The sequence below is a fragment of the Desmodus rotundus genome, chromosome 1 (assembly GCF_022682495.2).
Source record: "Desmodus rotundus isolate HL8 chromosome 1, HLdesRot8A.1, whole genome shotgun sequence".
Lineage (NCBI taxonomy): Eukaryota > Metazoa > Chordata > Mammalia > Chiroptera > Phyllostomidae > Desmodus > Desmodus rotundus.
Window position 1 is genome coordinate 176,028,833 of NC_071387.1, and position 22,225 is coordinate 176,051,057.

The window sequence follows — 22,225 nt, forward strand, 5'->3', positions numbered from 1 at the left end:
GCTAAGGTTGCTTTCCATTTTATGATTCTGATATAATGGGAAATGTCCCAGTTTTCTTGGGGAAAGAAGAACATTAGAAAACAGAAAACAGAAACATTTTTGTACATAGAAGAATATCTGGGTGGAGGAATTCTACAATGTTACTAGTGGGTATAGATGGGTGGTAGGACCTTGCTGAGTATCTCCTGACTCCAGCTTCACTCTGCATGCTGCACTGGGCCCTGGGGGAATGACCAGTGTGGATTGTATCCATGGGCTTGCTCCCCTGCCCTTTGGTTTTCAGTTGGGTTCACCCAGTGGAGGCCCTGGGAAACTGGAGAGAGGGAGGAGGGCAGTATTGGAGTATTGGTTCCCCTGGCCCCTTACTTGCAGAGTTGCCTTGTGCTGGCCAAATCCCTCAACTGAAGGTCTCAGCTCTGTCCAGAGGGTTTCTTCACACGACTCTCTCCTGTGTGCTGGAAACCACTACCTCTCTTAGCCCTTAGATGCCTGGAGTGCTAACAGCCTGTTTCTATCCCCAACATTATCCCCGAGGACTTCCCTCTACCCTTCCCGAAGATAGTAGTAATAATTGCCCAGCTAGCCCAGTGTCAATGTTAAGGTCCAGGTGCTCGCTTCAAGAACTGCTGGCTGCTGTCAGTTGTCTCTTGGCTAAGTGGATGTGCACTTATGTCTTGTTTTTCTCTTAGATCCAAGAGTTGAAGACTGGCTCCTTATGTCCTCGCCTCTGCCACAAACCATCATCTTGGGACTCTATGTCTATTTTGTCACTTCCCTGGGACCAAAGCTCATGGAAAATCGAAAGCCCTTTGAACTCAAGAAAGCGATGATAACGTACAATTTTTCCATAGTACTCTTTTCCGTGTATATGTGTTATGAGGCAAGTGTCTTTAGTATTCCTAAGGGGAGAATTTTGCCTGAGTCTTCCTGTTTCATGTTTCTTGTTGTGGCTATTAAACTATTCAAGATTTAAGGAATTTTAGAAACTTGGCTCACTAAGCAGGGATTTGCCCTAAAATTGTTATGTATAAACCAGATATTAAACTCTTTAGAGGATCTATGTATAATTTCCTCACAGGTAGTGAGAAAAATTAACATTAAGCCAGCAGACTTGCATGCACTTAGCCTTAATAGATGATCAAATGAACCCATAAATGTTAGTGTTAAGGAAGCATACTTGGGGAAATTAAGTAACTTTCTCAAAGCAGCATAGCTGGTAAGTGAAGGGCTGCTATTAGCATACAGGTCTGACATCAGAGCTCATCCTGTCTCTAATGGGATGTCACCATCGTGATGGGGCACTCTGGTGCTCTGATCAGCTGTGACAGTGGGCTATTTTGGTCTGCTTTAGGTGGGCGTTGGAGCAACAGAGAACTTAAACTCACACAGAGCAGTAGGTAAAGGAGCCTGTTCCTTAACAGTCAGTAAGGGAGATGGGGATCTCAGAACCCAAAAGCAAACTCATGGATTCACTTTCTCTCTCTCTGCTATTAACATGTCTCAGCCATCCTCCTTCTCTGCTTTTCTGAGATTCCTTGTCCCCCCTAGCCCCACTACCTAGTACTGGCTGGCTTCCTCAGCATCATAGACTGTGCTTTCTCATACTGGACTCAGAAGAGTCCATCATGGCCCCTCTGACCTCTCTTGACACTCTGGTGACCGCACATGTGTCCTTCCAACCTGATTCCTGCTGTGAATCCACCTGATCAGGTCCCCCTCAGTCTGCTCTGGCCTCATTTCTCATAGGCCTCCCTGAAGTTGGGCTTACTTCGCTATCTTCCTTCTGTTATACTTTATTTCTGAAATTAACTCAGGCCACCTTACTGTCCTGTCTGGAGCATGAGTAACTGAAAGGGAAGAAGTCATAGAGGTGGGGAACTGAGAAAATACATGCTCTTGGCTTATTATCGGAGATAAGATAGAGCCTCCTGTAGGACAGTGTTAAAAACGGACCTGGGAGCTGGGAGACCAGGGGCTAGTTAGTCCCGGTTATGCTACTGACTAGCTATCTGATTTGAACAAGTCACTTAACCCCCCTGGGCCTCAGGTCTCCCATTTTATAGAGTCATGGTTGAGCCAGCCTGCCTCTCAGGTCTCTTTATGCTGGGTCTGATTGTGTCGTTGAATGTGCTGTCCTCAACTATCTCTCTCAGGAAGTAATTCAGTTATAACTGGTTAGTTTTCATTTCTGCTTTAGCAATGGAAACATAAAAGAAGTTATGAAAATATCTGCATTTGAGAGTTGCTATCTCCCATTAACCAGTAATACTACAGTTACTTATATGTCCATTTTCGGGTTTATTAGCTGCTAAATATAAATTATTACTTTTTCTTCTTGATAGCCTGAGATAGCCTGTTAAAAGCTCCACAGATGTTTAGAGTGCTTTTAAACTTAATATTAGGAAAGCGTTAGGTTCCACTGCCTGTTCAAACAAAGACTTGACAGCTGGGCAGCGTGTCGTCTCTGGGACACGTCCAAACACACGGTTTATTGGGTGGAGCATGATGGCGTTTGGTCTGCAGAGTAAACTCCTCCACCACCTACATCATTAGCGTGACTATGAGCAAGGTGAAAGCAAAGTAAATCAGACTAAAGGAACCCACATGCCTTATTTTTTTAGTGATGGTTTGAATGTGCTAGTTACTTGGCACCAGTCAGACGCTGATAAATAAAGAGCAGTGAAGACCCCCTGGAAGGCCAAGACACTCAGTTTCTCCTATTCTGCGCAGTGCTTGTTTGGGGTAGGGAAGAGTGGGAAATAGTTTAAGTGAATGGACTTAGAGTGTTACTTACATCAGCCAGAAGTTAAGTCTGAGCTCAGGAGAATATGAGGGTCCTCACAGACAGATTTTGTAAAGCAGAATTTGCCATTTCTGTACCACAATTACCTTGTTCCTTAAAAAAAATTATTGACTTTTTTTGTAAGATGCTTTTCTCTCATGAAGTATGACTTATACTTTTTCCAATCTTAATTTTCAAGATTTCATAACTTACCAAGTTAACATTTATGATTAAATCATCTCAGTGCATGCTAGGAGCTAGCTTTAGAAAAAGATGGTGTGTTTTTAAATACCCCACGTCAAATACATGTTCTTTCTCCTTTGTTTCTTTTTGTTTTACCATGGAAATACTATTCTGACAATACCTCATAAATTTTTGTTTTTTAGAAGTTAATTTATTATCAAGTTGTCATGTTAGCTTTCCTAGTAATTAAAAATAGAAACTGAAAATGTACTTCAGTGGCAGAAAATGATATAACCATTATACTGAGAAAGAAAGCATTCTAGGGAAGATGTTAGCACTTGTGAGAATAGGACATCAACGAAGAGAAGTAGTCGCATTTTCAGAACTCTTAATTAAGCCAAACATTTAACATAGGCATTAATTTAAATTTACAGTCCTTAAGTTTTTCATTTTCAGATACTGTTTTAAAAGAAGACCTTCCCACGTCAGACTGAAAGAATGTCGATATAATGTTTGAATGACGGGTCAGTCTTATCAACAGTAGGCTTTTTCTTCTCCCCACTAGTATAAGGTCACTGCGTGGGCGTACTGGAATTAAGGCTTTCTAGATTGCATTTTTAACTTGCCATGTGAACCCAAAGCAAAACTAGTATTTGAGTGTTTTGTTGGTCACCCTGAATTTTCAGAGCCATGGACCATGATTACCACTCACATTACACTCATCAGCTGAGGACAGGGAAATGCAGTTGTTGCCACCAGCTTATGAGTACACTGAGGAATTTTGGTTGGCCCATTTATTTTTTGACTAACTGTGAAGATTGGAAGTCACTGGAAAAGACTGAATTCAGACCTAGTTATTCCCTTTAGAATACACAAACATATGCACAGGCATATAGAGATACATATATAATCTACCTACTGGTATTTGATGTCTAAGCAAAACTCCCAGTGCTTTCTTCTCTGCTATATTAATCCCAAGAAATGGGCATTTTATTCTAAATGCAATTTATCTAAATAATATATGAATTTATGATTTTGCAAATTCTTATTGCTCTGATATCCAGCAAGTTCCTAGTTTGCAACTGTTCTTGACGCCTTTCCCTTTGCACTGCCTGCTGATTCAGCCGAGAACGTAATGAAGGGACGTTCAGAACTACCTTTGTTGTAGCTGTTGAGCAAATGCCTCCTTCTTTAAAATGCATGTTCTTAATTATAAAGAACACATGGATAATAACAAGGTGGGAGTGGAAACGGGGAAGGAGGCAGGGAGGGCCGGGGTGGTGGAGAGAGGTGGGGGGAAAAGGCAGAAAACTGTACTTGAACAAAAATTAAAAAAAAAAAATAAAAAAAAGAAAGTCCAAATACCAGCAGATGTAAATAAATAAATAAATAAATGAACAAATGAATAAATTAAAAAATAAATAAATGCATGTTCTCTATTGCAGTTTGTAATGTCTGGCTGGGGTACAGGTTATTCATTTCGATGTGAAATTGTTGACTATTCACAGTCGCCTACGGCACTGAGGGTAAGTTTCTCTTGGAAAAACTTGGAACTCAAACTCAACGTTAAAACTTTTTGGACTCTATCTGTAACACTTAAGGGGAACTCAGAATGAGTAAATGACTCAATTATTAGAACATATATATTGAAAGAAAAAAAAACTAAAACGTACCAACCAGAAAGAATCAAAGTCAGGTGTGTCACGTTCTGTAACATGAAAATTGGTGCTTTCCTTTTTGAATTTCTTGGATTTAAAAATAAATTCATATCTCTTTCCTCAAAAACTAGAAATAGAGTTTATATGACCCAGCAATTCCACTTCTGGGTACATACACCTTCAAAATGCAAAGCAAAGACTCAAGAAGCTATTTGTACGCCCATATTCCTAGCAGCACTGTTTAGAGTAGCCAGAAAGTGGAGGCGATCTAAGTGTGCGTTGGCGAACGAATGGTTAGACAGCGTGCATGTGTACATTCAGTAGAGTATCACACCACCTTAACAGGGACGGGAATTCTGACATGGGCCCCAACATTCAGGAACCACGAGGACATTATCTAGTGAAGTAATCTAGGCACAAAAAGACAAGAATGCTGTATGGTTCTATTATATGAGGAACCTAGAGTCAAATTCGGAGACAGAAAGTACAGTGGCTGTAATCAGGGGCTGGGGGAAGGGAGGATGGGGAGTTGTTTAATAGGCCCAGTCTCAGTTTGGTGAGATTAATTAAGAGTTCTGTGGATGGGTGGTGGTGATGATTGCACGAAAGCGTGAATGTACTCAATGCCCTGAATTGTACACTTAGAAGTAGTTAAGATGGTAAATTTTATGTTATGTGTGTTTTGCCAAAATTTTTTTTAAAAAACTAGTTTTTCCTCCATGTAAAAAAATAAAATAAATTTACATTTCTGTGTGTTTCTGCAGATGGTACGCACCTGCTGGCTTTATTACTTCTCCAAATTTATCGAGCTACTAGATACTGTGAGTCTGTAGTCATCTCATTTGATAAATGTTTAATGTTCCATGAAAGCAATAAACTGCTAGAGTTCAGTTATCTGATAACTTCAGTTATCTCTCCTCCTCAGGCATTTTATTATCAGTAATTTTAGAGAATAGATAGGATAAGCTTATTTTCAGTCTTTTGCAAACTCCAAAAGGTTTTCTTATGTATCCGCCACCTGTTTAAGATAAGCACATAACCGTCCATACACTGTAAAACTGCATCATTTTGTAGATGGATGACAGCTGTTTCAGGAAGCAAGTTTAGGAAGCGAAAAGCAGAGAACATCTTACCTTTGGTCCTTCTTACAAAAGCACTGCATCATCCGCACTCCGTTAAGCAGATAAATGCTTCAAAATTCATACACTTACACAGTAATGTTAAGTTAACCCTGGCCTGTCAGTAATTTTAGTAATATCAAAACTACCTTCAGCTGCCTCGTGAGTCCTCTCTCTGCATGGGGATAAACTCTGCATTTGGGTGACTGAGCCCTGGGAGAAGCAAGTGCCTTGAATTAGAGTCCATAAGGAGAGGAAAGTTGTGTGCCTTCGTTCCCAAATTAGGAAAGCTGAATAATTATTATATATTTGTGGCATGTGGGGCTTGGTTATCTGGACCAGTCCTGGGCCTAAGACAGACAAGTGTGTTCTCTCTTCAGAACATATACCACTGCATTTCTTGTAGCAAATCTCAGTGTGCTTATCCTTCTCAGTGTTACAATTGGAAAGGACTTTAGTGAGCCTAGAATCACTCCTGTGCTTCTCAAACTATAGCATGCATTAGGATCCCCTGGAGAGCTTGTGAAGAACACAGATGCCCATATCCCAGCCCCTAGAGTTTCTGATTCAGTAGGTCTTGGGTGAAGCTCAAGAATTCACATTTCTAGCAAGTTCCCAGGTGATGTTGTTGCTGTTGGTCCAAGGTCCACACTTTGAGACCCCTTGTGGTGTAGTCCAGTGGTTCTCAGCCCTCATGATGCAGTAGATTTAATTGCATTAGCAAGTGATGAGCCTGGGCCCCATCCTCAGAGATTTGGTCTAAATGGTCTAGAAATGGTCTAGATTTGGTCTAAATGGTCTAGAGTAGAGACCAGGCATGGCTATTTTTAAAAAGCTTCGTAGACATTGTAATACACCGGCAGGGTTGAGAACTATTGATCTATTAAAGTCCAGAGCTCTCAGTCCAAAAATACATTGACGCCAAGAAGTTAAGTGACTTACCCAAAGGAATTCTGCTACTGATGGCCTCAGACCCCAGATTGCTGTGTTATGGCTGTTTCCATTGCACCATGCTGCTTTCTCTCATGTGCATAAGCAAATGCATTTTGGCTTCATTTTTTCTGCTTTGCATGTTCTCAGTTCGAGCTTCCATAAGGAAATGGTCGCCGCCGCTATGTCCTTCTTTAAACCAGGCTTCAGAAATACCCCTATGAGTACTGCTCCTCTGCTCAGTCCCGTATTTAAAAGTGTCACTCATCGTTGCTCTCCTGAATTTTGAGTATTTTTTTGGCATTTAATTCTGCTTTTGAATGTTTTTTGAAATAAATTTTCTCCCAAACCCTTTCTATTCTACTCCTTTGTAGAGTTTCTATAAACCACTGGGTACATTCAGTCTGAATTGTACCTTTGCTGCCCTTCTCATTTTTCCAAGGCAGTTTTGCTTTCTTTTCCATCCTGTTTTCCCATTAACTCTTCAAATTTTTCCCTCTTTACTTTTCTTTAACTATAACTTGCTAACTCTTGATTTGTTGCAAGTCCTCTTTCAGTTTGCTTAATCCCTTACCTCAATTAGTAGGATGTGTTAGAGAGCAATGTAGAATAATTTCAGTCATAAGAATTGATTCCCTACCTTCCCATGTACTTCAAAGTCCATGTGGACTTCTTTTTGACCAATAACATTTCTTTTGATAATTTTTGGCCATAGTTTTTACTTTACATCTTTGATTTTCAAATCTGCATGCAATTGCTTTTTACCTTTTTATCGATTCTCCTGTGAGTAGGCATCATGCCTAAATTCCTTCATACCAATTAGTTTTTGAACTGCCCCTTGGAGAATCAGCTGCTTCTGTGAGCATCTATAAGTCAGCCCTTTCAAAGCAACTTATGATGTGAAATTGTTTTCACTGTGCCAATATTTTTATAACTCTAGATGAATTATTGCATGATTTTATATGAACTTGATTTTCTTTAAATTATTTCAGATCTTTTTTGTTCTGCGTAAGAAAAATAGCCAAGTGACTTTTCTGCATGTCTTCCATCATACCATCATGCCATGGACCTGGTGGTTTGGAGTCAAATTTGCTGCAGGTAGCCAAGGGAGATTGGGATTATTTATTATAAATAATAACCTTTTTTATGCTATAAACACTAAATCTATCCTTAAATGTGATTTAAGAGAAACTCAAAACATCAAAGAATTGCTTTGATCTAACTTCCATTATTACTTGAAACCTAAATGCAGGAGTCTTACCTAGATCTTTCTCCAACCCTCCATCCTTGAGGAAGGCATTGACTTTGGGTACAGTCTGCTACACATATTTTTTTAGCTGTTTTGTTTGGATTTTATTTTTTCCCCATAGGGTTCTATTAAATATCTTTAAATAAATAAACAATAATAAATAAATAAGATGGTAAAAGTCTTGGTTTTATAGAATTATAGTTATATATCTATTCCTTATATGTATCCAGAGAGTTGAATGTTTAAGTTCCATGTCGTCTTTGTTTTCTAACTTCTAATAATTGGTACTTACTCTAACCCCTAGCAGTTCTTTAAAGATGTGTCAAATTGCAGTTTTAAAGCATCCTACCTTACTAAAGGATGCTTTGATATTGTTAAGTCAAAAATAGCTCTTTGGTTTGGGTTTTATGTTTCTGAACATCTACAGTTGGAAAAAAACAGGAAGTTAAGTAATTTTATCTTATCATAAAGTTTTTAAATAAGTGGTATTTCCAAGGACATATTCTTATATTATTAGCAAAAGTTGGTTGGGTGATTTATTTATGGTAGTTTCTTAAAGTTAAGTAGTCTTCAGGTAGGCCTGCGGCCCATCTTAGACTATGTTTTAACAGTTCTCTGAATGGCTCACCTCTATTAGTCATTCTGACTCTGCAAGACTGAAAAAGAAAAAAAAAAACAAAAAAGAGGAACCACTGTTGAGGAACTTTCGTTTGAGCTTTAGACTCTCTAGGCATGGGGAAAAAATCTGCCTGTCTCATGTCTCAGAGCATGAGAGGACGTGGGTAAGCCAGCGGCACAAAAGAGAGGCCAGACCTAGCGGAGCCAGGAGGGCTGTGTCCCCACCATGTCCACGGGCATTGGATTTTCCAGTATGGACAGTGTCTCTTTGCCCCAAATTGGCATTTATTTGTTGAGCATTTTGAAAAAGTAAATGTAGCTGTTTTGTCTTATAATGTATGTTAATGTAAAAATTGTATTTGAAGAAAAGAGTTGAGCCCTTTTCTAATTTCTATCTTTGAATCCACTTCAAAAAAATGCTTTCAAGAGCCCTGGCTGGTGTAGCTCAGTGGATTGAATGTGGGCCTGTGAATCAAAGGGTTGCTGGTTCGATTCCCAGTCAGGGCACATGCCTGGGTTGCAGGCCAGGTCCCCTGTGAGAGCCACATGAGAGGCAACCACAAACTGATGTTTCTCTTCCTTCCTTTTTCCTTCCTTTCAACCTCTCTCTAAAAACAAATAAATAAAAATCTTTATAAAAAGTTTTCAAGAATGAAAATTTAAACACATGATATACCTCAATTTTTCAATGTTACCATGTTTATGGACATTAAGCACTTTATAGTGGGTTCATTGTCCATACCTTAATCCCCCTCTGCTTTACAAAATGAAAAGAGTGGAAAATAATGTTTTTTGTTCTCATATGCTCCGTGAGTTGGCATTCCTGTTCAGCCTCCGCGTGGACTCCAGTAGACACACGTGCACCTGCTCTCTAGTCAGTGACCGGCGCAGCCGTAAGAGCGAACGTGTTTCCAGAGATGTGGTTTGGCATTGGCTTCCATTCCTAGACAGAAACTGCCCGTTTAAAACTGTTCTTTCAAAAACTTGAGCATAGCTGATCTCTATTTAGGGTTTAGTTTCCTGTTTTCCTATTTTCATACAACTCTCTGGGATAATAGCAATCCAGCTTTTCTTTTGAATGTAATGCAGATATTTTTGTGACAGGTCTTTATATTATGCACAAACTCCCTTCCAGAGATACAGAGAATTAAAATAATCACCCAGGTGATTCCTTCCTTTTTCCCAAACCAAAAGAGTAAAATGTGATGGCACTAATTGTAATTCATTCTGAGATATTTCCTTTTCAGAACTGTTATTACAAAGAAGAAAGCAACCTTAGAAAAAACTTTATTAGAAAAGCCTTTCAAAAAAGATATGAAAAACATCGCTAATTAAAATGTGATTGTTTTGTGACCAAACTCACTAAATAACTTATCAGAAAATGATCATATATGAGAAAATATGCAAGTTGATTTTGATAGGTTATTTTCATCAGTAATCCTTACTAAACACTTAGCTCTACTAGTGCTTTGTTGAATTTCTGTCCATAGAATCCTTGTTTTAGGACATTTAAATGATGAAAACTTACGAGTGGGAATATAGACACACACCAAAAATTGAGAGTGTGTCTTAATGATGAAATTGGTTATCAAGGTTACAGTAGATTTCCTGGGTATATTTTAATCATGAGACACAAATAGAATTTAGAGGTATTTGGCATATCCCTGTGAAGCAGCTTATTTATTTAAATATTTAATATTTATTTAAATTTCTTTTGGAAAAGAAGACTAGCCCAAATGTAAATAATAAAAGCTTCAGTTTATTCTGACTTAAAGTGTGTGATAATTAAAGTGTCATCTAAAATTTTATTTATTCAGAAAGGAAAAGTTTATGAAGGGAGAGTATATCATAAATGAGGCATTGGAGGAATATTTAAGCTACTTAAAATAATTATTTGAAATGGGTTATTTTAAGGGAGTACCTTAGCAGTGGTAGTATCTAGAATTGCCACAATTATGAATTATTATTAAAAAATAATTAGTTTCTACTATGCAACAATTTTATTTTGCTTTAAATTTCTGTAATTCATAGTATTCATGAAATTGGTCCTTCTCCTTACACAGTTAGTCCAAATTTGTGAGGTTTTGCTTTATTTCTGAAATTAAGGAATGCTGGAATAAAGAAAATAGAATATTTTGGAGAAAAATTTAAATTTCAGGCCGACATTACTAAGCTGAATCAGGCTATACATAAAGAATGCAGATTCTTCTAGATTATGCCACTTTGGAAAGAGATGCTATGGAAGAGTTTTGTTTATTTCCCCCACTACCAATTAATCACCTGGTTACCCTTTCCACTGTACCACTGGTCCAGGCAAAGGCAGTTGAAATGATCTTTGTTTACAGTCCCTCCAGCGTTCTTTGCTTCTTAATTAAATGTGACCAGTAGGAGGTGTGGGGAAATCAGAAGATGAAAACCAAGATAGGAAGGCACAATTTACAAAAATCAAATAGAAGCAGTAAACAAAGATGGTTTAACAGTAATTGTTTATTTTAGAAAAACAATAATTGATTAAAGCAAACTTAGCATAGCTTACTAATGAAAGCCAGTGGTTTTACTGCCAAAGTTTTATGGTACTAAAAATATTTATTGAAAATTGAGAGTGTAAAAAGTGAATTTGATTTCACACAATGACATATGTAAAAGTATTCTTAGTGGTTTTATTCATAATAACCCCAAACGGAAACAATTCAAGTGTCTTTTAATAAGAGAATGGATAAATTCTAATGTATTCATACAGTATAATACTATATAGTAATAAAAAGGCAAACTACTAATATGCACACCAACATGGATGAATATTAAAACATGTTGATTGAAAAAAGGCACAAAAGAATATCAATTCTATTCATATGAGGCTTAAAAGCAGGCAAAACTAATACTTGATTGTAGAAATCAGAATAAATGTTACATTGTGAGGGGTGTATTTTTGAAAGGGGATATGGGAACCTTACCTGGTGTCCTAAATGTTTTATATCTTGAATTTGGTGGTGGTTCCGTGGGTCTATGCATATGTAAAAAACCATCAGATTGTGCACTTAAGATTAATGCACTTTGTGTACTTTATATATGTTAACCCTTATTAAAAATGAATTTGATTACCGTTATTTAGCAATATATCATGTTTAAAAAGTAACTCAAATTAGATTGCTAAACTCAAGTCATAAGCCCGTCTTAAGTCAAGATGTTATAGCACAAAGACATGATGATTTATTTTCTGAGACTTGTATATTATATTTTACTAAATGAGTATATTTTCCAGCTCCTCCTAATTGGATAGCTGTTTAATAAGATCAATGTTTCATAAACTGTATTTTTTTTCCCACTAAAGTTAAAGAAAGAACTATACTGAAATCTCAGTTCAGACAAAAACATGTCTCATGGTAGGAACAGTACCCTCAGCTTACAATAATTTTATTTTCCAGGTGGTCTGGGAACATTCCATGCCTTTGTAAATACAGCTGTACATGTAGTCATGTACTCCTACTATGGACTGTGTGCATTGGGACCAGCCTACCAGAAGTATCTGTGGTGGAAAAAATATTTGACATCTTTACAGCTTGTGAGTAGTTAATTTTCTTTAAAACAACATGTGAAACTAGAGCCACTTGTCTTCCCTGTGAGTTAGGACATTGACTAAATGAAGAACAGAGTTGACAAAGCGACAGGGATCTGAAGTGTCTGGCCTCCATATGGCACCACATCGTTATCGTTTCTTATTTAAACTTTTGTCAGGAACTTTATCGACAGCAAAGCATATTTGTTAGCCAGGAGGCTCAGACAGTTAAATCAAAATGTGTATCTCATACCATCCTTGTACTATTTTGTGCACTTATGTGAAATAAACATTTATGACCAAAATAATCTCCAAGTTAGGTGAATCTCAATAGACATAATATTAAATTAGAAATTAGAAGTTTTGTATTCTAGACCTGAATGACCTTGAGGGAGTGTAACTTTAAGGGGATTATAAGCCTTTCTATGTGCCTGCCAATTTAGTCCTCACATTTCTAAGTCTATTTTCCTCCAACTAGTAAAAGTACTGTGAGGATTAAAAGTGGACAGTGATAATATAATACATATACTGACAAAGTCGACAACACTCTAAATAGCCAAACATAAGGGAATAAATTATTTTAATTTCTCTTTTGGAATATTATAAAGTCATGAAAATTACTCACAATTGCTTTCTTTTTAAGAGTTTTTCCCCCTGATAATATAAATTAGAGCCCTGTCCTCAAGCAACCAATGTTCAGAGGAGCAGAGGTGCTCAGTTAGGCCTGACAGTACTTTCCAAGCATTAATCCTAAAAATATATGGCATGTGTGTGTGTATTTTGAAGAGTAAACATGGGTTGATATGATGATTTGCTTTAAATTTTGTCTTCTATTAAAAGAAAAATTCTGTGATCCTCATCTTTCTAGATTTACAGTCTGTAATAATATAGTGTTGTATTCTGCCAATATGCTAAGGAGAAAGTGTGAATTTAGGTGTATCTAGCCTGTTGAAGCATCATTTCTGTCAAGATCCTACAACTTGTTACATGACATTTGGCATATGTATATAATGTGTTACCCCAGGCGAGAGACTGATCTTCTAGTCTGTAAGGATCTTAAATCATCACCAGAGTACATCCTTGCAGAGTTGTTTACTGTATTTAAGATTGAAAACGCCCTAAATAAGCAACCCTAAGGAAGTGGTGCAATACACTATTTTAACTCCTCCTTTGGAATATTTGGAAGTCATGAGAATTATTCACAATTGCTTTCTAAGTATACTTTTTGATTTTAAAGTAATATGTGCTCATTGCAGAGAAATAAGAACATCAAGTTAAGCAAAGAGAAAGAAAAACATGGTTCCATCACCAGGGATAATCAGAGCTGATATTTTATTTTATTCTTATCTAGTGTTTTTCCTCTGTGTATATATATTATATACCTTTTGCATGATTTGTATTATACTGCCTATAAAATTTAGTATTAGGTTTTTTTCACTTAACGTACTCTTACATTTTAAGACTTTTAATAATGTAGGAAAATACTAATGTAGAAAGTAGAATAGATGTATGTTCATTATTATTTCCAATGTATCAGTTATACACAATCACACCTGCATAGAATGTTGAAGATGTTGCTTCGGCTTCCTAAGGTTTCATTTCTTCTTCTGCAAAATGAGAGGAATAATTATAGCTACTGCACAGAAATGTCATAGAAGTTCCTTACTACAGTGCAAGAAAAGTTGATGGTGATAATTAAAGAAACTATGTGCAAATCTTAACTATAGCAATAACTGGATGTATTGTGGGTAACTGTTATTTAGTTTTATTTATAGATTTTTAGTTTTCTAAAGAATGCATGTTGCCTTTCAATTTTAAGAAGAAAAAACATAGTTTTTATCCAAAATAGTTTATTTCATCCAAAATAAAATCTGACATTAGCCCAGTAGTATCCCCTTAAGATTGTGTGGAATGTTCTAGAACACAGTCCTTGGAGATCACTGGAAGGGTCCCTAAATCTGTCTCAGTCCTTGCAGAGTCTCTGCTGCTGTTGGCAGATAGGATATGTTTTTTTATCCATGACAGTGGAGGACATATGGCAGAGATGAAGACTCAGACACTTTGGCTCCTACAAAATTGGCGGACCTCTAATTAGAATGTTTTTATTTCCACAGAATTGAAATACCTGCTCTAACAACAAACTTTGTGAAATTAAAACTATCCTAAATATTAGGCCATAAGGTAGTGGCCCCATGAGCATTTCAGCAGTCAAGGACTCATGTCAAAGACTTGCAGAAAAACTGCCCTGATGGCTTTCTGAGTGTGGAAGGGCTGGCACGTCCGTCACACAGCTCCAGGGACATTTACATGAGGCCTCTGGAGTTGTGCAGTTGGTGGCAGTGAAGAGTGGGTCCACATTCCCTTCTGAATTTTGACACTGTTCCACCCACTGTCACTCCCATGGAGGTTAGATTGAAAGATAAAATTCCCTACCCAACTGTAGCCTGGAAGTGGTTGCAGAGTGTTGAAACATAAGCAGGCAAAGAATGCATTAACTAATTGCTCCATTTTGACTCTTCATGTCTGAACTATTTTTCATTCTTTCATCTGTTAGGTCCAGTTTATTATTGTCACCATCCACATAGGCCAGTTCTTTTTCATGGAGGATTGCAAGTACCAGTTTCCAGTCTTTCTGTACATCATTATGAGTTATGGGTTCATCTTTCTGCTGCTCTTTCTCCATTTTTGGTACCGAGCTTACACAAAAGGTCAGAGGCTGCCCAAAACTGTGAAAAATGGAATCTGCAAAAACAAAGACCACTGAAATTCAAGCACAACCTGAATCTATGAAAGAGACTGATACCTGGTCTTCCTTGACAATCAAGATATATTTCCACGTGCAGTGCATTTTGTATATTTTTCAAAATCAAGAGCTTGTATTTTTATGATAAGCTGTGGGGGTTTCTGATATTTGAGAGCTGAAACTCCCAGATAACACAGTCTTCTGATAGAGCCTAAAGCAGCCAGTTTTTCAGCTGCTCTTAAACCTCATCTAAAGGTTCTGGTCGATACATTCTGTTACAATAAAGGATCGTGTGAAATTGTACAGTACTTTTCAAAGAAGTTCAATATAAATGAAAAATATCATTAGATATTTTGAGTACGGACAGAGATCCATGCTGTACAGTGGATTCTTTCTGCCAGGTCTGAAAACCTCAAACTGTGGGCTCTGGCTCTGTAGCTTGTTGACTATACTCAGAAGACACTGTGTTTATTCTAGAGTTAAATTCCTATTCCAAAGAACTAACAAAGTGAACATTAAGTGAACTTTAGATAAGTTGTCATTAACATCACTAACAATAATTTTTCACAGATCTCTGGAGTACCCGCCACCAGTTTTGCTGATACGACTTTCTGTCAACCTGTGGTTGTACAGAAGTGTTCAGAAGTAACACTCCCTTTGATGAGCACACTGATGCAATTGACACTAAGGTTAATGTTTGAAAACAGGTGATTTGTTCTGATGGCTTAATCGACACTTTGCTACGACTGTTTTTCAATTATGTTTGTATACTTGTCAATGGAAAAAGTACTGTGTTATTTTAGTCTGTTGTCTGTTGTGTTATAATGTCACTTGCTAATATTGCCATGGTTTCAAAGGTTATCTTGGTTGAACCATACTGGTCAGATGTGTAAATGCTCAGGCCATTAGCACACGGCGAGTAGCCTGAGACCATGAATGGTGTTAGACCACCCATCGCGGGTGCAGAGCCCTGTGGGAGCGGCCTGTGAAGCAGTCGGAGGCAGATGGCGACACAGAGGCTATCCAGGGAAGATTTAGTTAGAGCAGCGCCTCTCTCAGTGGAGACCCTATGATAGTTACTGTACTAGATACACTGCATGAAAAAATATTTTCCAGAATTACTAATTAACAGCCTGGACTTCTTTTTACAACTTATAACTTATATAATGAAGGACTAAATTTTATTTTGCTTCTTTAAAATTGCTACTTTTTAAAATTCTCTTGTTCTCAAACCCAAACTAATGATCAGTAGATTTTTGTCCAAGAAGCACAAATATTTGGACATCTAAAATTTTTTTCTTATAGCTCATTTTTCCCTGCTATATTTATACTGTATTTTTGAAGGACTCCGTATGCCTGTATGACTTTGAACAGTTAGTACTGTGTGACTCAGTTACTGTGTAACACCCGGTGATACGCGCCACAAACAAAGTCTGAGTGTTTACCCACTGTAATCGCCCACAGTTCTGTGTCTTCCCCAGCCCATTCATCTGTTCCATGGCCTTTCACACTTAGCAGATTCATCAGGTTATATGCCTTTAAGTGACCTTTAGTGACTTCACTTGCTTACAGTATGAGAAGATGAGGGTTGAAAATGGGGAGAAATTGATAGTTTGAAAAATAAAGAATAAAGAACAGGAGAGCAGAGCTAAAAGAAACAGAGATCTAATTTACTTCTCTGAGAGAGTCAGGATTCCTGAGGTCTTTTCTTGTTTCGCCTCTTCAAATCCAACTTGTGCTAAATGAGAAAGTGTGGTAGGTGCTGCTGTATATACACACAATCGCCAAAGACCCCAGTAGGGTGAAGACCAAAAGCAAAAAACAAAAAACAAAAAAAAAAAAAAGAAAAGAAATAAAAGAATATAAAGCAAGAGATTTTGATTTCTTTCCTTGCATATTCTTGAACCTATATTGTACAACCTCTCTTAACTGCCTGGTAGTCTTTGAAACGTTTGACATACCTATCAGCTAACAGCAACATGTGAGGGAAACATTCTAAATTGTACAAATCAAAGTGGAGAGCTAGAATGTTACATGAAAAGAAATCACAGCTGGCAGAAGCATCCTCCATGTATGTAAACATGAGCAGATCGAAATGCGTACACCGGCTGTAGAACTTGTGCAGCTGGTGTTTTATTAAAGGGCTTTGTGGGTCACAGAGGGTTTCTATTGGGGCGTCATCCCACTTTTCGGGACATTATTACCTTTGGATTTGCTTACTTAACAAATAAAGAGCCCAGTTACAAAATCTGGTTTATGACGTAGGGCTCTATGAATCCTTGAGAACATATATATTGTAAAGAAATAGAAATACAAAACATTAAATATTAAGGGACATTGCAATGTTACAGTTTTAATTTAGTAGAATTCTTAATTGAGTAGATAACATTGTTACCTAAATTATAAGATTATGAGGTTATATTTTCTTATTCTATCCCTCCTTTCTGTCATGTTTTTAAAGACTGTGGAAAACTCTGGAGATTGTTAGTTTTGGTTGTGTGTATGTGTATTATAAAAAATTTGTGGTGTTACGTGTGTGTATTATAACAAATTTGTGGTGTTATGTGTGTGTGTATTATATCAAATTTGTGGTGTTACGTGTGTGTGTATTATATCAAATTTGTGGTGTTACATGTATGTGTGTGTGGTATAACAAATTTGTGGTGTTACATGTGTGTGTATTATAAATTTGTGGTGTTACATGTATGTGTGTGTGGTATAACAAATTTGTGGTGTTACGTGTGTGTGTATTATAAATTTGTGGTGTTACATGTATGTGTGTGTGGTATAACAAATTTGTGGTGTTACGTGTGTGTGTGTATTATAAATTTGTGGTGTTACATGTATGTGTGTGTGGTATAACAAATTTGTGGTGTTACGTGTGTGTGTGTATTATAAATTTGTGGTGTTACATGCATGTGTGTATTATAAATTTGTGGCGTTCCATGTATGCATGTGTGTGTGTATTATAACAAATCTGTGGTGTCGTGTGTGTGTGTGTCTTTCATATGGACTCTCACTGCAGATGTTTGCATGGGTAGGAGGTTTTTAACCGGAATACTCATTTATCCAAAGCATTTTACACACCTGTTGTACACTGGCTATGTTCAGAGCCCTGTGCTAGACATTAGAGTGATGCAGAGATGCCTATGGCGCAGTTGGGGCCTCCTGGAGCTTACAGACTGGTAGGGGAAACTATGCTACAGGACAGTGTGTGATAGTTGCTACATGGGTGAAAATCCGGTCACTTGGCAAACAGGAAAGGCTCTATGAGGAAGTTTGAATTTGAGTTCTGTGTTTCAGACATACAGAATCTCAAAATGGGTGGTGGGTTAATGGGCAAGGTGTTCTAAGTGAAAAGAAATAACAAACCAAAGGCCAGCAGAAGGAACGTATTAGGAAAGTTGCAGGAATGGCCAATGGACCAAATCATAGTGAGGCTTCCCATAGGTGCTATAGAGAAATGAGGCCAGCAAGGGGGGTGGGCTTTGACCTGGGGGAGGCACTGCTGCAGCATCTGAGAGGATGCTCCAGGCAAGTGGGAGTATTCAGTGGTTTGTGAGAGAGAAGAGATGTGATTGAAGTGGTACCTTAAGATGTGTCATCTGGTGGAGTGGGGTCAGGTGGGGGCATGAGATAATAAAAGCAAAGTTAAATAAGTTGATTAAGCATCAGGTGAAGAGAGTCGTTGTGTGTGATGGAAATAAAGGGGCTGAAGTGTGAGAGCTTATGGTGAGTTGCATCTGGAGACTGACCAGCCAAGGATGGAATGTGTAGCTCGGTCCAGGGTGGTGGTGTGGAAATCCGGCTGCATTTGAAGCTGTGAGGTGTGGATATTAGCTGCCATGTGACCTTGGACAAGCCAGTCAACCTCTCTCACCTTTTGTTTCTTCCTCTACAAAATTAGAATACTAGTACACTTTCTTCTTGCTGGATTGTTGTGTGCCCTAAACGAGATAATATATTTAAAAGCCCTTTATAGTAATTGACAAAAATGTGAAATAACATATGCACAGAGATACAGACTCAGCACAGTTGAGTGGGAAGGAAAAGAAAATGAGTCCCTAGCTTAAGATAGGGCAGGCATTTTGGTTCTTCCCACTTCACGCAGAATACAGTGTGTGTTGATTGGGGATGGGTTGGGATAAAAGTTCCAAATGTTTCCAGCAGATGTTTCCAACAATGGAATAGGCTCATGGCATGTCCTGTGATACTAGGCTGCCCCAGAGCAAGGACTAGAAGGCTCTTTCTTTTCTGTGGCTGTCTGGATGTCGTCGTGGCTTTCACTGACAGCTGGTATCAGGTCAGGCTGTACGTGTACATATAACCCCCAAATTCTTGCAAATTACAATGCTTTTAACATCCAAAGAGCCTTTGTGTCTAAATTCAACCTGCAGCATTATGGGAATATTGCTGTATCTTCTATATATTCCAGGGCCCATGATACTCAGTTAAATGAGGGGACAGTCTGGTTACTACACAGGGAAAGCTTGTGACAAGGTAATAATGGCCTAAAGTGCCCAGCCTACATGAGGGGCCATTCTTTGCCTAGTATACTCACCAACTTCAATAGGGATGATGCAAGCATCTGACTGTCTGAATGTGAAAGCTGAGCATTCAGAGCTGACGTTTTCTATCTTAAAAGCTGCACAAATCCTTGTCAGTGTGTTTTGTGCCTGCTTTGTGTTTATCTTGTCCATGAATCTGTTCCTTTGTTTCTTTTTATTCTTGTGCCAAACATCCTACTTCAGGCCCAGATAGTCTTGCCTAGATTATAGAATTATCCTTGGTATTAATACATTTTTCTCCCAATATAAAGACTTTTTATCCAATGAGGCTGCCGTCATGGAGAGAAGCTTGGTGCAGTGGTGGAGAGCACAGACTCCGGAACCAGTCTGTCTGGTCAAATCCCAGCTCTGTCCCTTACTAGCTGTGCGACCTGGACATCCTCTCTGCATCTTAGTGTCCTCACCGAAACTGGGGATGACGACATTACCTCCCTCAGCAGTGTGGCGTGGGGATTGGATGAGTTAGCACGGGGCAGACTTTCAGAGCAGTGCCTTCTTTATAGTTGTCTGGGCCTCCAACCTCAGAGGCATCCTCAGCTCTTCCCCTCTTTCTCTCACTCAACATCAAAGACTTCACCTTAAAGTATAATGAGAATCTGACCGCTCTGGGCCCTCCTTATATCATGCCTCAGTTTCTGGAACAGCTTTCTACCTGACTCACTGCTTCTGCCCTCACCTCCTTCCAATGCATTGTCTGCATGTCACTCTTACTCAAAACCCTCCAGTGACATCTGGTTTCACCCAGAGAAAAAGCCAGAGTTTTTACAATGGCCTACAGGGCCCTCCATGATCTGTCTCCCACCTGCCATTGCACCTCTGACCTCATCTGCTATGACGGCCCCCTTGGCTCCCGCTGCCCCAGTCACGTAGCCTCCTTGTGTCCCCTGGACCATGCTAAGCACTTTCCTATCTTAGAGCCCTTGGCTCAGCTTTTGCTTCTGCCTGAGGGGCTCTTTCCCAAGTAACTGCTTGGCCCTCGCTTCCTTGTCTTTGCTCCCATGGCACTTTCTCAGTGAGGCTCTGTTTACATTACAACCTGTACCTTGATCTCTCTCTGCTTTGCTCTTTCATTCCTCCATACAGCACTTACTACCTTATAACATGCCTTACGATTGGCTTAGTTGTTATTTATATGGTGTATTGACTGTCTTCCTCATTATAAAGGAGGGTAGTCTTGTCCTCAAACCAGCAGACACTGGTTTGTTTTGTTCATTGCCAGTACATAGAACAGTGGCTGGATAATACAGAAGTGAAATGTCTCTCCAGTGAAACACCTGGAATTTGTCAGGTGTTTTCCTCATGATTAAGTTAGTTTTTAGGAGGAAAGCAGTAGAGGTGAAGTATTCTTATCATGGGTGTCATATCAAGGGTCATATCATACATACTATCGTTGTGACTTTTTAGTGTTGAAGTTAACTTTGACCACCTGGTTGAGGTAATGTTACTCTTTTTCTTTCTCCTTTTATACTTATTCTTTGGAAGGGAGTAACTGTATACAGACACTTGCCCTGGCCAGTATGGCTCAGTTGGTTGGGCATTGTCCCACAAAACCGAAAGGTCATGGATTCAATTCCTGGTTGGGCTACATGCTTGGGTTGTGGTTTGGTCTTCAGTAAGGGCGTAGACTAGAGGCAGCCAATTGATGTTTCTCTCTCATACTGATGTTTTTCTCCCTCCCTTCTTCCCCTCTCTAAAAAAAAAATACCCTCCTTGAGGGCAAAATATCTGCATAAACTATTTAGAATTCTTCTGCATGGGTAAGTTGCCTATTCTCTTCTATTATTTATTCAATCACTTATTTATACTAGTATGGACTCATGAATATGTATTTTATACTTTGAGTTATAATTCAATACAACTTACTTCATTGTTAACATTCTTTTACTTTGAGCCATTGGAAAGGTCTTCCAGGTGGCTCCTTTGTCACTTTGACATACACCCACTTCCTTACTTTCTGGCACTACAAGATGCTCCAAACTCATCTTATATATTTCCTGCCTTAGTGTTAGATCAGCCAATTTTCCAAGGGGCCCTGGTCCCTTTGGTTGGAGAATGGTTTTAGAAACCAAGAGCTGGCACCAGGCATGCTAATTTCTACTGGAGCATCATTGCCTTTAGGGCCTCTCAGCTGACAGAGCAGGGAAGATGTGTGTATACTAACCAAAGTATAGTCAGATATCTATAAATATTTCTATATGTAACTATCTGTATCTACATTAGGATAAACAATTCATATTGATATCTCCAAATGTGACCCACTGCCACATGGATCATTCTAGCCTTTGCCTCTTACTGTCTATAACTCCATTTGCCATTTACTTACTTAGTAGTTCAAGTCTCGTATGCATGTATAGTGGCTTCAGAATTGCTAACCCATACCCCACTTTATCAACTAGACTAGTTTGTCGTTCATATGCAAACTCCACTTATTTCCAGAATTGCTTAGGTCAGCGTCTTTCTCCCTCATCCTCGTCAGTGAAGTTGTTTCATATATTTGTGATACAGTCAGATTCGTTTCTCACATTCTACATTTCTTCCCCGGACCTTCTCCACTTCTAAATGATTTTAAATGTGTTGCATTCCTTAAGGTTGACTCTTTGTGCTGTAAAGTGCTTTGAGTTTTGACACATGTGTGGTGTTATATGTCCACCATTACAGTCTCACATGAAACAGTTTCAATACCCTAAACATCCTCTACACTTCACTGGTTCAACCCTTCCCTGCCCTGAACTCCTGGCGTCCAGTGATCTGTCTGCCATCTGTGTAGGTTTGCCTTTTCCAGAATGTCATATAAATGAAATCATTAGTATGCAGCCTTTT

At 38.5% G+C, this 22,225-nt stretch overlaps 1 protein-coding gene across 3 annotated transcripts in view; it reads left to right on the forward strand.

Annotated features, from left to right (window-relative positions):
• The window catches only part of ELOVL7 (ELOVL fatty acid elongase 7), a 79,735-nt gene extending 59,073 nt beyond the window's left edge, over nucleotides 1-20,662 (forward strand). For all 3 annotated transcript variants that reach the window (XM_024578458.3, XM_045186255.3, XM_045186256.2), the window contains exons 3-8: nucleotides 690-880; nucleotides 4,411-4,491; nucleotides 5,388-5,444; nucleotides 7,664-7,769; nucleotides 11,964-12,100; nucleotides 14,649-20,662. In XM_024578458.3, coding sequence (XP_024434226.1) covers nucleotides 690-880; nucleotides 4,411-4,491; nucleotides 5,388-5,444; nucleotides 7,664-7,769; nucleotides 11,964-12,100; nucleotides 14,649-14,858 — 782 coding nt within the window. In that variant the 3' untranslated portion in view covers nucleotides 14,859-20,662. The remainder of the gene's footprint in view (nucleotides 1-689; nucleotides 881-4,410; nucleotides 4,492-5,387; nucleotides 5,445-7,663; nucleotides 7,770-11,963; nucleotides 12,101-14,648) is intronic.
• The last annotated feature ends 1,563 nt before the right edge of the window (nucleotides 20,663-22,225 follow it).